Here is a 15,313-nt window from a genome sequence, read left to right as displayed (position 1 = left end):
TACTCTGTGAGCTGTGCTGGATACTCTGGGATGTTTGAAGCTCCCCAGTAATGACTTTGTATGGAAGTCCAGCAGTAACTGGGGGCCATAGTGCTTTCAATGGTTTGGTGTTCCTGCTGCAATTTTGTGAAAGCTTTAGCTTCAGAGACTGGCTGCAGCTGACTCTTGCATCTGTTGACTTGTGTTTGTAAAGATTCCTTGAAGTTTGTTATTATGGCAGAAAATATTTAATAGCTTGAGATACTGAGGTGATTTCACTATCGTAAAATCCTTTTATTTGTTTGCTAAAAATCTGTAGGCATGTAGCTCCAATATAAACCCTCAAAGGGTAGGAAAATATCAATGCAAACCTCTTCCATATTCCACATTCTTTACTGGAAATATAATTTTTTTTTTTTTTTAATACCAGCTATGTATAATTTCTCTTTCTCTTTTGTCTCAAACAGAGATCCATCCTGCAGTGAAGCCCAATGTAATCAGATCAACACCAAGCCTTCAAAGTCCAAATTCAAAACGACTGCTTGCACCTTCCAACCACTCTTCATTAAGTATTTTGGGAAAAAGAAACTATAGCCATCATAATGGCCTTGATGGTATGTGAAGAAATATAAATGAAATACTCTTCAAGTCTGAATTGCAAAACTTACTGCGGGCCTGACATTAAATAATGAGGGTACAGACAAACAAATGTAAGATATATATATCTCAATGATTTTTAATGCAGTGAAAGGCAGTGCTTTTCCACTGAACATGAATCTATTAATGTCACCTCTTACAAAAACTCCTTTTACCATTTTTCTTACTAATCTTAATATAAAAGGACAAGAAAGTGATACATCTGGTGAAGGCAGGGATGCAACGTGGTTTGCATTTTTATTTGAAGAAATATTTTGCAGAGGTTTGCAAAAATGTTTTAATAACCCTGTGTGAAATTGCATACTGGACCTGCTAGTTTACAGCCAATCTCGTTGCTAATATCTGAATTATAAACATGACATAGTCTGGATTCTCAACAGTGTGATATGCAATAGAGGGAAATAGCTTTTGGCACCTTGCATCCTCCTAGGACCGGTGTCAGAGTCCCTTAAAACAAGTAGTCCTAGAAATAAGGGCTGGCGGAAGGGAAGTAGTCCTTAGGGAGGCACTGACCCTGCACTGGTAGCACTCACAGAGGAGAAAGCAAAAGGGGTGTTGCAGGAGCGCTTTTCCTGTACACTGCTCAGCACCAGAGGAGATGCATAATTAAGCCTGGTGTACTCAGCCACTGCATTACAGTGTGGTGCAAAAGGAGAGCATGTGTGAAGCTGTTCACCAAAAGGATGGACATTTATGGGTAAGGCTAACTTTTATCAAATAATTTTTACTCTTTATTCTGAAAAGTGTTTGTGTATTAGTGATTTGGTTTTATTTCTTTTTTTTTTTTTTTATCATTATGAACAAGAAAGATTTTCAACTGGAACTGTGAACAGTTTTACCTCATGTCCAGATATGAGGAGAATCCAGCAGAGTATAATTTGTTTGCACTGAAAAGAAATGCCTCTGTTTCAAGAAATGTCTGTGTTTCTGAACTCTTTTTGTGAGATGTAACTTCGGTAAACCATTATCTTACTTGCTCTGAATTCCATGAGGTTGCTGAGATTAGAAATTGGAAAGAAGTTGGCATCTCAAATAGACTGTTGAAGACACAGTCTGCACAAAAGAGATGACTGTCTGCTTTCATGCTTCACAGAATAGGTTGAGGCAGGAATGAGAGCAACTAGCCTTTTAGACAAGCTAATAGATATAGTGTTCCAAATAGAGGCAGTAAAACTTGACCTTCCCATTATCTTCCCGTAATCACAGAATCATAGAATGCACTGGGTTGGAAGGGACCTCTCTAGAAGTCATCTAGCCCAACCTCCCTGCAGTAAGCAGGGACATCCCTAACTAGATGATCATGTTTTTCTGTCATTGCCAGTGCTCTTTGTCTCTTGCAGTACAAGTACCTACTGTACATTTCATACTGTACATTTCATAATACCTAGATAGAAATCACTACATACTTCAACACAAAGTGGTTATTAGCCATACATAGAAGAGAGGATCACTTGGGCATATGCACAGTATGCAACCAGCCATTATGCAGTAGGCAAATAACATGCATGGCACCATGAGCTGTGCAGTGGACTGAGATGACAACCCTGTGACTTGTACTTGGAAGAAAAGTTGATAACATTAATAGGCACAACAGTCAATGCTGAATTTCCACTGCAGTCTTTGAGCATGAAGTTCTAAAGGAATTGTCTGGTAGTTGTGCCATTAGAATGTGAACAAAGGCTGCTTCTCCCTCCACCAATGCTGACCTTTAGACTGGATTCTCCATTTGAGCTTTGAGTGATGAATGAGTTGCACCTGGAAGTAAAGAGGATGTTACATTTCCACTGCAGAGAAGGCTGTAGCAATAAGTTGAAGATAAACATCATTATTATGATCATGTCCCCATAAGGAGGCGTGTTTGGATGTCTAAACCCATGTTTTTTCTACTTCTGTTCTTTTCAAAGTAAAGAGTGTGTAAAACCAGCCATTAGCCACACTGATTAGTTTCTATCAAGCAGATAGCTAACTGTGGGAAGGCAATTTGCACAAAATAACCTCTAATTCTGAAAATCAGTATTGAGACCTCTAAGTCATTGCTTCAGGAGGTAACAATTTCTGCTTCTCTGTTTCTGAGAAAAGATATATTACTGGGAGGCATGTATCATTAATAACTGAAAGGTGTGCTTAGTTAACAGCGAAATTACTATTTTAGTATTAAAAAATTGTGAGTTTAGTTCTCAGCCTCCATGCTGTCGTTAATTAAAAGCCTGCAAATTGTAAATAAAATGCAAAGAAAAAGCAACAAAGCAGTAGCAGTGATACTCTATGACACAGGTCCTCTTTTCATTTTGGCTTAAACACAATTACTTTTACCGTCTAAATCTGTCTTCAGTTATTACTCGATATAAAGTACATTTTTTCCTTTCTTTTGTTTCTTTCTGTGATTTGTCTAAATTCTCTTCAGTCAACAGGAAAAAACTCTGTGACCAGATCAACTTGGGAAATGTTGGTTTCTATGTAATTGCCCTGACCATGATGTACTATTCATGCGATGTGTTTTTATGTTGCTATAAATACACTAAAAAGCTCTTTTGCTTTCAAAATACTGTTGATTGTTGCAGAGAGTTTGTCTTTTAATGCATGCTTTGATTGCAAACAAAAGGAGCACAGTGCCTATCTTGCTGTTTTCATAATCTTAATATCATGGACATAGAAATGTTCAGGTTTGCTTTTTTTCCAAGAGTATTAAAAATTGGTGGTAAAGAAACCATATAAATGTGTTTAATTCAGGTATAAAATTATTTCCATCAGTCAAGTAGATGTCACTTAGACACTTGCAAGTATATGTTTGTAGATTGGTATATTTAAAGTCAGTCTTACCGCCAAGGTGAATGGGGTGCCATATTTTGACAGAGATTATTATTAACAAAAGAACAATTATTGTCTCAGAGCCGATAGATGATGTGGCACTTCCTTAGGCCTGTATGGAGGAGAACAAGAAGATTATGAGTAACATTATTAATATTTGGTTTAATGCTTTTAAGTGTAATAAAGAAGAATGTGATTATCATTTCTTATATGTCTTATGTTGGCTGGAGTCTTGATTTTCTCCGAGGCAGCACAAGTTTCCTTTTCTATTTTCCATGGATGCACCTCCAGCTAGAGTCTGGTGCAACGGATGGGGGTGAGGGAGTCTGTAATTTCTGAATACTGTCGCTCAATCTTTATTGAGAATGAAGGGGAAGCTCATGTATATCTTCATCAATGGTGGGTTTCTACCTTGATATCTTCCTGTTAACTGGTACGAATGTCAGTCACTGGTGGCTGAGAAATAGAATCATAGAATGGTCATCTAGTACAGCCCCTCTGCAGTGAGCAGGGACATCCACCATTCGATCAGGTTGCCCAGACTCCTGTCAAGCCTGACCTTGAATATCTCCAAGGATGGGGCCTCAACTACCCCCCTGGGCAACATGTTGCAGTGTTCCACTACCCCCACGGTAAACAACTTCCTCCTAATGTTCAACCTAAATCTGCTCTTCTCTAATTTAAAACCATTGCCCCTCCTCCTATCACTACAGGCCTTTGTAAACAGTCCCTCTCTGGCCTTCTTTTGGGCACCCTTCACATAGTGGAAAGCTGCTATTAGGTCTCCCCAGAGTCTTCTCTTCTCCGTGCTGAACAAATCCTGCTCCCTCAGCCTGTCCTCAAAGGAGAGATGTTTATTCCCCTCATCATTTTCGTGGCCCTCCTCTGGACCCGGTCCATCAGGTCCATGCCCTTCTTTTGTTGAGGGCACCAGAGCTGGATGCAGTAAGGTGCAGGTGAGGTGTTGCCAGAGCAAAGTGGCAGAATTGCCTCATTCTGAGGGCCACACTTCTTTTGATGCAGCCTGTGATGCATGAACTCAGATGGAGACGTTGTACTGTGGTGGCAGGCTAGGAGCATGAGATGCATACTCCTAGCATCTGGCATTCCATTACTTGAGTTTTATTTTTTGTTTAGGATTTCCCCCTTACATATTAATGAACTATAAACCAACCTACATTGTTATGACCTTAATTCTATGTAGCAGTGATTTCCAACTGAAACAGAAGAAATTGTATCTCTGTTCACTAGTGTAACAGATGCTTCTCCTAATTCAAATAGCATCAAAGCTTAGCAAGAGCAAGCTGTTGGGATTGCTGAGAGAGGAAAAGGCACTTCATGGTGAACTGTCCCCTTTCTGCTGCTGGTTTGGTATTTCTTTTACATAGAGGCAATGTAGAGGCTTCAAATTGCATTAGCACTGGCTGTTGTAATTGACAGAATAAATCAGCTTTTAAAACATCAAGCAATAAGAACAACATTTAAGTTAGCATTTAAAACACAATGCAGATAACCAGAACCCAGTTCCTGGAGTCACTACTTTCCCCTAGTATTACTTTAAAGAATTAAAATTGCAGAAAGAGAATCCTCTCTGTTGGATAGGTAACAGGATTAGCACTGTATTACCTCATGGTTTACATGTTGTGGATTTGAGAACTGGAGTTCATACGTAAAGGCCTGTTGTCTATGATTGCTGTCATCTAGGTTCGTTAATTTTTGTAAGCTATCATTGCAGAGCAGTAGTTCTTAACAATTTTTGTGCATAATGCAACAGGAAATGCACCTTCAGAAAGTGCTTAGGCACTGTGACTGGAAAGATCCTGCACCTGGGGGAAAATACTTTTGATAATTTTGTATGGCTTTGGGCTTTTTTCTTCTCTGTGTATTGTCTCTCCGTGGTTTCAGATTTCTCTCTTAGGAGACTGAAGGTCTTCCTCAGATTAGGTCAAACTCATTCTTACTATGATTATAAGATGTTTAATGTTTAGAATGAGGGCACCTGTCATTCGCTAGCAGTGCTGATGAGCCCATCAATATAAAAGAGAAAGATGAATATCAGATAACCAAGTTGCTTATCCGTAGAACTCAAGAATAGCACATATAAACATAACTCATGAGCAGCTGGAAAAGGACTGGAGTGTTATTAAGGATGGGATTTCTACCCTGTCTTGAAGTCTGAAGGGAAAAAAAATAGGTTGCTGGGTAATAATGTGTAAACTTGAAATAATTCTGCATCTGGCAGCATCCCTTAGGAGTGGACTTTTTCCGATTTAGTCTTAAATGACTTTACAGTGGGAAATTTTATAGTCTATTAAGGCCCATAAACAAGGAGAAACAGTTGGTCAGTATGGTTGGAAAAGCACCTTCTAATGTGAGGAGATTCATTTTACAGCTTTCTATTTGAGTTCAAATAAATATGCTGTAGAACAAGCACATGAGCACCTTAGGCAGTTTCTGCCATTGGTGCATCAATTTGTCTCCAATAATAAAAGTCTAAACATCTTGTCAGCTCTGTGAAATGGTGCGTTCCTGCAATTGCATTTACTGTAATTTACTCACTCCACATCACCAGACTCCTTGTCAGTAATGTTGTCTGATCATCCTGTTTAAAGTGGAATAATCCACTTTACTAGCACATCGTTGGTATTAAGGGGAGAATCATTCTGTATCCTGGGATTTCCTTTCTATCGAGAAATGCAAGTACAGGTTATTGCCTGGCACAAAACAATTTGCAGTAAGTACTCATTTATAAACCAGTTGTCCACTGGTGCCAGTTTCACTGAAATTTGAGCCCAAAGGCATTCTAAAACTTGATAGATAAAACTGAAAATCCCAAGTTTTGACTTCTGTTCCACTGAACACTGAGATATTTGTGGGTTTTAAATAAGCTCCGTTGCCCTGAAGCCGTGTTGGTGTCTGGACTGATGTGCAGACCTTCTGCAAAACATGCCTTTCTGAACGCCTCATGCCCTTTTAATTGGAAACAAGAGCTTTCTTCCTTAGTTGCCTTAATTAAAAGCAAAGTTCTCTACATATTTGGCTGGTGTGTGTTCAAGCATGACCAATCAGAATCCTGCTAAATCAGAGTGTAATTATTTTCTGGAAGAAATCAGTGTCTCTTTGGTTCTAAAATCTAATGTTTAGGTGTCAGAGTATGTAAGAATTTAACTCATGTGACAATGGCGCCTTAATCAGTAGTCTCTGGTAGATCCTAACATCTTTTGCCTATGTGTAGATATTAAACAGTTCTTTCCCTAGCTTTTTATTTATGGATAAACTCAGGTGTCTTGATATTTCAGTACCTAAAGGAATAGAAGTGTATAGAAAGAAGAAAGTTTTTATTGCATGTTACCCTGCAAATGTAACAGTCCTTGCTTTACTTCTTTACTACATTTTACTAATAGGTTATCATATAGCTATGGACATTGCATTAAGAGTGTCTGTCAAGTCTTCTTCAAAGATGCACTGCTTAACAGCCTTCAGGCGCATCTGCCTGTTCCTCAGTTCCCAGTAGGGAGATTTCTCTCTTTCACTTGGTTGTCCATGGAGCTGAGAGACTGACTGACTATTTTGGGACAATTGTGGCAAAGTATGGATGTTTGTTTGTTCACGTGATCCTTTTGGGGGGTGACTGGAAGTGCTATGTAATGCATCCTCTCTGTATTTCAAGAGAGAAGAAGCCCTATGCTTTTCATTTAACCTGATAATTCTGCTTGAGCATTCCTCAGGGAATGCAGTTGTGCTCTTGGAGATAGGGTTGGTTTGTGTATGTTTTGGTTTTGGGTTTGGTTTGGTTTGGTTTCTGACTAGTTGGGCTTGTAAATAGCATGAGTTTTTGTGTTGAGTTATTCAGCTGGTTATCCCTCTCTGAATGCTGTCTCTGGGTTTTCTCAGGAACATTCAGGTCCTGAAATGTTATTTCACTGGGATGTCAAAAAAGTAGATAAGCTTTACTGTGAAGATGAAAATGGAATGGATAATAACATTCTTCAGTCAACTTTGAATTTTCTCTTACTTTAAAGGAGTGTGAAATATATGAAGATATCAGGAAACAGTATTTCTCTTTTAATACTGCCAGTTTAAAACTTGCCTGAAGGACTAGTGACCTAAGTGTATTTTTATCTATGATAGTTTTTGTGCAAAAAGAGGAGAGGAAAAGAGGGCTAGGAGTGGAGCTCACCACTAAAATACTGGTAGCTTTAGATAGGTTTTCACAGTACAGAAACTTTATCAATGGAAAGTTATTGATACCTGTATTATAGATTATTTTTTTACTAAGATTTGATTAAGAATGAAGACTTGTACAAATGTAAATGTAAACTAGATAGAGAAATTACTGGTAAATATTGGATTGAAGGTTCCAAAATGTTTGATATTGAGAATGCTTTGTCTTTGCTTCTGTCAGTGATAGAACCTTCAGACTGGTTAACTCCTCAAAATGAAAGAAAAATACCAGTTTGAGAATGTGATTACTGTTTGTTTTCTTTTCAGAAAGAGATGACCAGATGTTCTTTCTCATGTCCTTTTAATCTCTTTAATCTCAATAACAACTCCCCCAGAGAATTCTTTGTGTAAGTCATGCCAATTGGGACACCCATAGGAACTGCAATGTGGAACTGGAGCAAGAAGAACTAACCCGCTGTGACTACTGCACATTTATCTCGTTGTCAGAATTGAGACTGTTCTGGTTCGCTTCATGCAAAATTGTGTATATTTTACCCAGAAGTGCATGTAGTGTTCCTGTATGTCTCTTCCTTAAGAACTCTGTGCACTACAGCTCATACAATGTTTTACCCAAAATTTTGAGCAAGTCTGTGAGATATTTGGTAGCGTCATTTTGCATCTCATGGATGACCAGTGAATTTTCATGCAAGTTTTCTTTTTTGTAACCTGGTCAGGAAGATGTTTAGTTACTGAAGTTACACTGCTTTGAAAGAGAATATGCCTACAATATTGCAAGTGTAATGTTTTAAAGTCAGAGAGGGTGAAATTTCTGTCCTTGAGGAAGCATAAGCAGTAGGCTGAAATCTGTGTTGCCTATTGGCCTAATAGTGATTCCTCAGCAACTCTTAGTTCTCTTGACCGACTCCTGATTTATTAGACAGGATGGAATGATTAAGATTTCTGAACTTTACATTTCTCAATAAACTTTATCAGTTTCAAACTGAGAATCCACCTAAAAAATCTCAGAAAAAAAGACTGCCTGGGTTTATAAAGTTTTTTCAAATGGGAATTGTAATGGAATCATGCTGGTACTTACTGTGTTTGGGTTTTGTTTCTTTCTGCAGAGCTAAACCTCCATGTTAAATAATGCCATATGTTAAAAATAAAATGGAACAAAAACACTTCTTGAGACAAATTATGAACTTGTTCCATTTTTATATTTTCTGGCAGAAGAGGCTATTTCAGCAAGGGGCATGAGTGCAGTGAACAGCACGCTCCAGTGTCACATACATTTTTGAGACCAATAATGATTCTCATGCTCATTTAATGAGAAATCTTTCCAGTCTCTGCATTTCTGATATGTTCACGGTGGTAGCTGAACAGCAGCATCTTATCCTTCAGGGTGAATATCATAGAATAGGACTTTATGGATAAAGACAATACTCTAATATGCTGTGGTTCTTTTATTTTTCTTTTTTCCCTTGTTTTTCTTTTTTTCCAGAACCTTCCAGCCATACAACAAGGACAATAATGGTAAGTGCAATGGAGATTATAGGTATCAATCTACCTATAGAAATGATTTTTCATTTGAAAACAAAGTGGATGTAGTAGTGTCCTAAGCCATTGACATGTTCTTAATGAAGTCCAGTATTGCTGTAGAGATAAAATGAGTGTCTGCCAGTGGATTGAATGGGAAATCTTGGGAAAAAAATGGGAGTTGCAATAGCATAAAAAGTAGCAGTGCTGTAGGTCTGAACAGGTGAAAGATCCAGTTACATTTCTGAGTGTTTTGTGTTTAACTGATTTTTTTTATTATGTCACATTAATGTTGACGAGATCTCTTGTGTTCTCTGCATACCACATGTGTCAGAGCACTTCTAAAGTTTGTGTGTTGAGTATTTGCTTGCATCACATTCCCCTCAGGCTGGTTTCTGACTTTACCTTGATTTTGATAGTTTTGGTTCCAGAAACAGAGAAACATTTGCTGATGACACCAAGCTGGGGGCAGGAGTTGATCTGCTGGAGGGTAGAGAGGCTTTGCAGAGGGACCTCGACAGGCTGGACAGATGGGAAGAGTTCAAGGGCATGAGACTGAACATTGGCCACAACAACCCCAGGCAGAGCTATAGGCTGAGCAGCCAGGTGGAGAGGAACCTGGGAGTGCTGGTCGATTGTAGGCTGAATATGAGCCTGCAGTGTGCCCAGGCAGCCAGGAGGGCCAGTGGCATCCTGGCCTGCATCAAGAACAGTGCGGCCAGCAGGAGCAGGGAGGTCATTCTGCCCCTGCACGCTGCACTGGTTAGGCCACACCTTGAGTCCTGTGTCCAGTTCTGGGCCCCTCAGTTTAAGAAAGATGTTGACTTTCTGGAAGGTGTCCAGAGAAGGGCAACAAAGCTGGGGAGGGGTCTGGAGCACAGCCCTGTGAGGAGAGGCTGAGGGAGCTGGGGTTGCTTAGCCTGGAGAAGAGGAGACTCAGGGGTGACCTTATTACTCTGTACAACTACCTTAAGGGAGGTTGTAGCCAGGCCGATGATGGTCTCTTCTCTCAGGCAGCCAGCACCAGAACAAGAGGACACAGTCTCAGGCTGCACCAGGGGAGGTTTAGGTTGGATGTTAGGAAGAAGTTCTATACAGAGAGAGTGATTGCCCATTGGAATGGGCTGCCTGGGGAGGTGGTGGAGTCACCATCACTGGAGGTGTTCAGGAGGAGACTTGATGGGGTGCTTGGTGCCATGCTTTAGTTGTTTAGGTGGGTTGGATTGGTTGATGGGTTGGATGCGGTGATCTTGAAGGTCTCTTCCAACCTGGTTTCTTCTATTATTGAACAGGCAGATCCATCTTGGGAAAGAAAAAAAAAAAAAAGGTTAAAGTTTTATGCCTTAAAATGTTGTGGATTTAGTGTCTCCATTGGGCTTTTACAGGGTAAGAAATGGGAAATCTCTTTCCATTTCAGTTTCCTAAAAAAAGCTAGGTAAGGACTGAAGAAATTACACGTAAAGAAAACCTTTGTCTAACTGCGAATGATCATAGTATCACAGTATCGGTCAGGGTTGGAAGGGACCACAAGGATCATCTAGTTCCAACCCCCCTGCCATGGGCAGGGACACCCCACATTAGATCAGGCTGGCCAGAGCCTCATCCAGCCTGCTCTTAAACACCTCCAGGGACGGGGTCTCAACCACCCCCCTGGACAACCCATACCAGGGCTTCACCACTCTCATGGTGAAGAACTTCCTCCTCACCTCCAGCCTGAATCTCCCCACCTCCAGCTTCATTCCATTCCCCTTAGTCCTATCACTACCTGAGATCCTGAGCAGTCCCTCCCCAGCCTTCCTGTAGGCCCCCTTCTACATGCATTGCCTTGGATGCTTTGATGTGAAAAAACTTTTGCCTTACCAAGGTGAAAGATTTGAACTCCTAAGTTGCATTTATAGGTGATGAAATAAAAGAAGTAAGGAATTAAGTGCTGTTTTCCTGAGAACATTACAAGAATTCTTCTGTATTTAAATATAATGATTTTTGTTTCAAATTCTTGTTTGTAAAAATGATAAAATAGAATTTTTTAAAGGGTCTGTGTGAGGGGAAGAAGAGGGAGGAGGTATTTGTCTACGTTTTAACTGTAAAATAAATATCTGTGGATAGATGCCTAGATTGATCTTTTATTATTACTTTACTGGCTTATATAAATGAATACTTCAAAGTGATGCTTTTATAGTCATGGTTTATTCAAGGGTTATATAGCATTTTGTGTGGCTTGCTTGAGATACAGAGGCTGTAAAAATTGTAGTGTTCTAGCCCAGACATTTATAAAAGTCATCTGCTGTCTGTTGGTTTGGAGTTTTTTAACCCTTTGTACAGAAAGTCGTTCCGTCCTTTCTAGACACTTTGTGAAAGGTTTGGTAGCAAATCAAGATAATACTGCTGTGCTGACTAATTGGTTAATGTCTTCCATAGGGGCTGTTCTTTGAAAATAATTTTTGAACAGCCTTCAAGTTTCTTAAAATGAGATTCTGTACCCAAAACAAACACGTGCCTGCATACTAGTATTGACACTTGCAGATACACACCGTGTGGAAACTGGTTGTTAATCTTTGCATTCATCTCAAATCTCTGTGAATAACCAAAATAAACCATCTCCAAACCTTGATGCTTATTAGAGGTATAATAATAATTGGTGAGGGGTTTGGAACACAAGCCCTATGAGGAAAGGCTGAGGGAGCTGGGATTGCTTAGCCTGGAGAAGAGGAGACTCAGGGGTGACCTTATTGCTCTCTACAACTACCTGAAGGGAAGTTGTAGACAGGCAGAGGTTGGTCTCTTCTCCCAGGCACCCAGTACCAGAACAAGAGGACACAGTCTCAGGCTGCACCAGGGGAGGTTTAGGCTGGATCTTAAGAAGAAGTTCTACACAGAGAGAGTGATTGCCCATTGGAATGGGCTGCCTGGGGAGGTGGTGGAGTCACCATCATTGGAGGTGTTCAGGAGGAGACTTGCTGGGGTGCTTGGTGCCATGGTTTAGTTGATTAGGTGGTGTTGGATTGGTTGATGGGTTGGATGCGATGATCTTGAAGGTCTCTTGCAACCTGGTTTATTCTATATAATTCTATTCTATGTAATAATAACAACAACAACAACAACAACAACAACAATAATAAACAACCAGGTTGGAATGCTAATGCCTTTGCAAATAAGAACCCATTGGGTGTAGCAAAACAGAATCAATACTTGATTTAAATGTAGTGTAATCCTACACTTGTTTTACGCTATGTCCTGTATAGTTAGATCGATGCAAAATGTGTTCAACCAATTGAATATTACAAATCATCTGATTATGCGTGATTTCTTCTAGTGATTTTCTTCCCCATCTAGTAAGCTTCTTCTGCTTGATTAGATTTTTTAATTAAAGATGCAATAAAAATTTTTAAAACACTAATTTAGGTCAATGAGAATGTTGTCCTTCTTGAAAGGATGAAGGAAAACATAAGAGATCAGTTTGCAGCATGGAGACCTCCTGTTTGGCAGGTGAAACTCTTCCCAGAAGTAACTGTGCTGACTTAAATGTTTGTGTTCTTCATTGGGTGTAACATTGCCTGAACCAGAGCTCCCATAGCCTTGTAAGGTTTTTCTTTCAAGAGCATTCCTAGGTAGCTTTTCTCATGACGTCTTCTGGACATTTTTTGTCCTAGAGATACCAGAGATCCCTCAGCACGGAGGAGGATTTGTCCAACATGCGGGTAGCAAACTTTCAGCAAAGCCCCTGCTGCTCAGGCACTGTTCTGTGATCTACCACTGGTTATGGATTCTTAATAGGAGTAGTTTTGTTACAGAAGCACTGCACAGCTTATTAGAGATGCACACAAAGTCAAAATGTCAGTTCCAATTGCACATGGCAGTGTTAGCATGAAATTATTGGGACTTTCTGCATGCAGAGTTTTTGAATGAATAGGGTATCTGTGATAATACAGATTCTGTTTCATAACCTTTTAGCCTAACTGTGTGCTAGAGGGGAGAAGTTTAAAATCATAACAATTAAAGAAAATAAAAGGCATTCAGTGAGCACTTTTTATGAAAGCTCATATTGCTCTTGGTGTGGATATGAGTGTGGCACTGGCACTGAATGCTCTTTGTTATACACAGTGGTCATTTCCTTTTTTTTTTGAGAGGAACTAATGAACTGATTTCTTACTCAAGAAAATAAACTGTTTTGATTAACTAGAAATTAAAGCTAATGTGGTCCCTAGCACAGTCTGGAGAACAATGATCTTATTTTATCTTACTCTTAAGTAAAATTAGTATCTCCAAATAGCTTGAAAGGACCAGAGGAGAAGAGAAATAAAAAAGAAAATTCTAACCACTATGATGCAACAGCAATGAGATTATATTGCAGGCCTTGCACTCATGTAATCTCTTGCTTTGCATAAGAGTCTAGTAAAAGCAGACAAAACAGCATCACACAGTATCGCCAAGCATGGAAGAGACCTCAAGGATCATCGAGTCCAACCTGTCACCACAGACCTCAGGACTAGACCATGGCACCAAGTGCCACATCCAATCCCCCCTTGAACACCTCCAGGGACAGTGACTCCACCACCTCCCTGGGCAGCACATTCCAATGATGAATGACTCGCTCAGTGAAGAACTTTCTCCTCACCTCGAGTCTAAACTTCCCCTGGCACAGCTTGAGACTGTGTCCCCTTGTTCTGGTGCTGGTTGCCTGGGAGAAGAGACCAACCCCTTCCTGGCTACAACCACCTTTCAGGTAGTTGTAGAGGGCAATGAGGTCACCCCGAGCCTCCTCTTCTCCAGGCTAAACACCTCCCTCAGCTCCTCCTCACAGGGCTGTGCTCAAGGCCTCTCCCCAGCCTTGTTGCCCTTCTCTGGGCACGTTCAAGTGTTTTGATGTCCTTCTTAAACTGAGAGGCCCAGAACTGGACACAGGACTCAAGGTGTGGCCTAACCGGTGCAGGGTACAGGGGCACAATGACTTCCCTGCTCCTGCTGGCCACACTATTCCTAATGCAGTCCAGGATGCCCTTGGCCTTCTTGGCCACCTGGGCACACTGCTGGCTCATGTTTAGGCAGCTGTCGATCAGCACCCCAGGTCCCTCTTTGTTTGGGAGCTCTCCAGCCACTCCGACCCCAGCCTGTAGCTCTGCATGGGGTTGTTGTGGCCCAAGTGCAGCACTCAGCACTTGGATGTGTTAAATGCCATCCCATTGGATTCTGCCCATCTGTCCAGTGTTTGAGGTCCCTCTGCAGAGCCCTTCAACCCTCTAACTGACTAACATCTGCTCCTAACTTGGAGTCATCTGCAAACTTGCTGATGACTGACTCTACCCCCTCATCCAGATCATCAGTGAAGATGTTAAAGAGGATGGGGCCCAGCACTGAACCCTGGGGGACACCACTGGTGCCTGGCCGCCAGCTGGATGTGGCACCATTCACCACCACTCTCTGGGCTCGGCCCTCCAGCCAGTTCCTAACCCAGCTCAGAGTGCTGCTGTCCAAGCCATGAGCTGACAGCCTAGCCAGCAGTTAGCTGTGGGGGACGGTGTCAAGGGCCTTGCTGAAGTCCAGGTAGACCACATCCACAGGCCTCCCCACATCCACCAGATGGGTCACCTGATCATAGAAGGAGATCAGGTTGGAGAGGCAGGACCTGCCCCTTCTAAATCCATGCTGGCTGGACCTGAGCCCTTGGCCATCCTTCAGGTGTGCAGTTATTGCCACCAGGATAATCTGCTCCATCATTTTCCCTGGCACTGAGGTCAGACTGACTGGCCTGGAGTCTCCAGGTTCCTCCATCCGACCTTTCTTGTGGATGCGGACCACATTGGCCAGTTTCCAGTCACCTGGGACCTCTCCAGTGAGCCAGGACTGGAGGAAAATGATGGAGAGCGGCTTGGCAGCTCATCTGCCAGCTCTCTCAGCACCCTAAGATGGATCCCATCTGGTCCCATGGACTTGTGAGTGTCCAAGTGGCTCAACAGGTCCCAAACCACTTCCTGATGGGTCCCGAACCAATTCCTCATGGTCAGAAGTCCAGAACTAATAATAGCATCTGTCTGTGCCAGCAAAAAAAAAAGGTATTATGAAAAATCATGTACTTTTGTCATCAGGCTTAATTGTTATTCAGAGTTTATACCCTGGGAAATACACATTTCGTACACTTTTTACCTATGTGTGTTGTCTTGAGTAAAGGAAG

At 41.2% G+C, this 15,313-nt stretch overlaps 1 protein-coding gene across 1 annotated transcript in view; it reads left to right on the top strand.

Annotated features, from left to right (window-relative positions):
- Positions 1-3,624, top strand: part of MTA3 (metastasis associated 1 family member 3) — a 182,423-nt gene extending 178,799 nt beyond the window's left edge. Inside the window, exon 16 of the mRNA XM_068165125.1 lies at positions 447-3,624. Coding sequence (XP_068021226.1) covers positions 447-601 — 155 coding nt within the window. The 3' untranslated portion in view covers positions 602-3,624. The remainder of the gene's footprint in view (positions 1-446) is intronic.
- The last annotated feature ends 11,689 nt before the right edge of the window (positions 3,625-15,313 follow it).

This window comes from Melanerpes formicivorus, unplaced genomic scaffold (assembly GCF_026170545.1).
Source record: "Melanerpes formicivorus ecotype bairdi unplaced genomic scaffold, bMelFor1.0.p_v2 SCAF_84, whole genome shotgun sequence".
Classification (NCBI taxonomy): Eukaryota; Metazoa; Chordata; class Aves; order Piciformes; family Picidae; genus Melanerpes; species Melanerpes formicivorus.
Note: the sequence above shows the minus strand (reverse complement) of the source record. Positions and strands in the feature narration are given on the sequence as shown.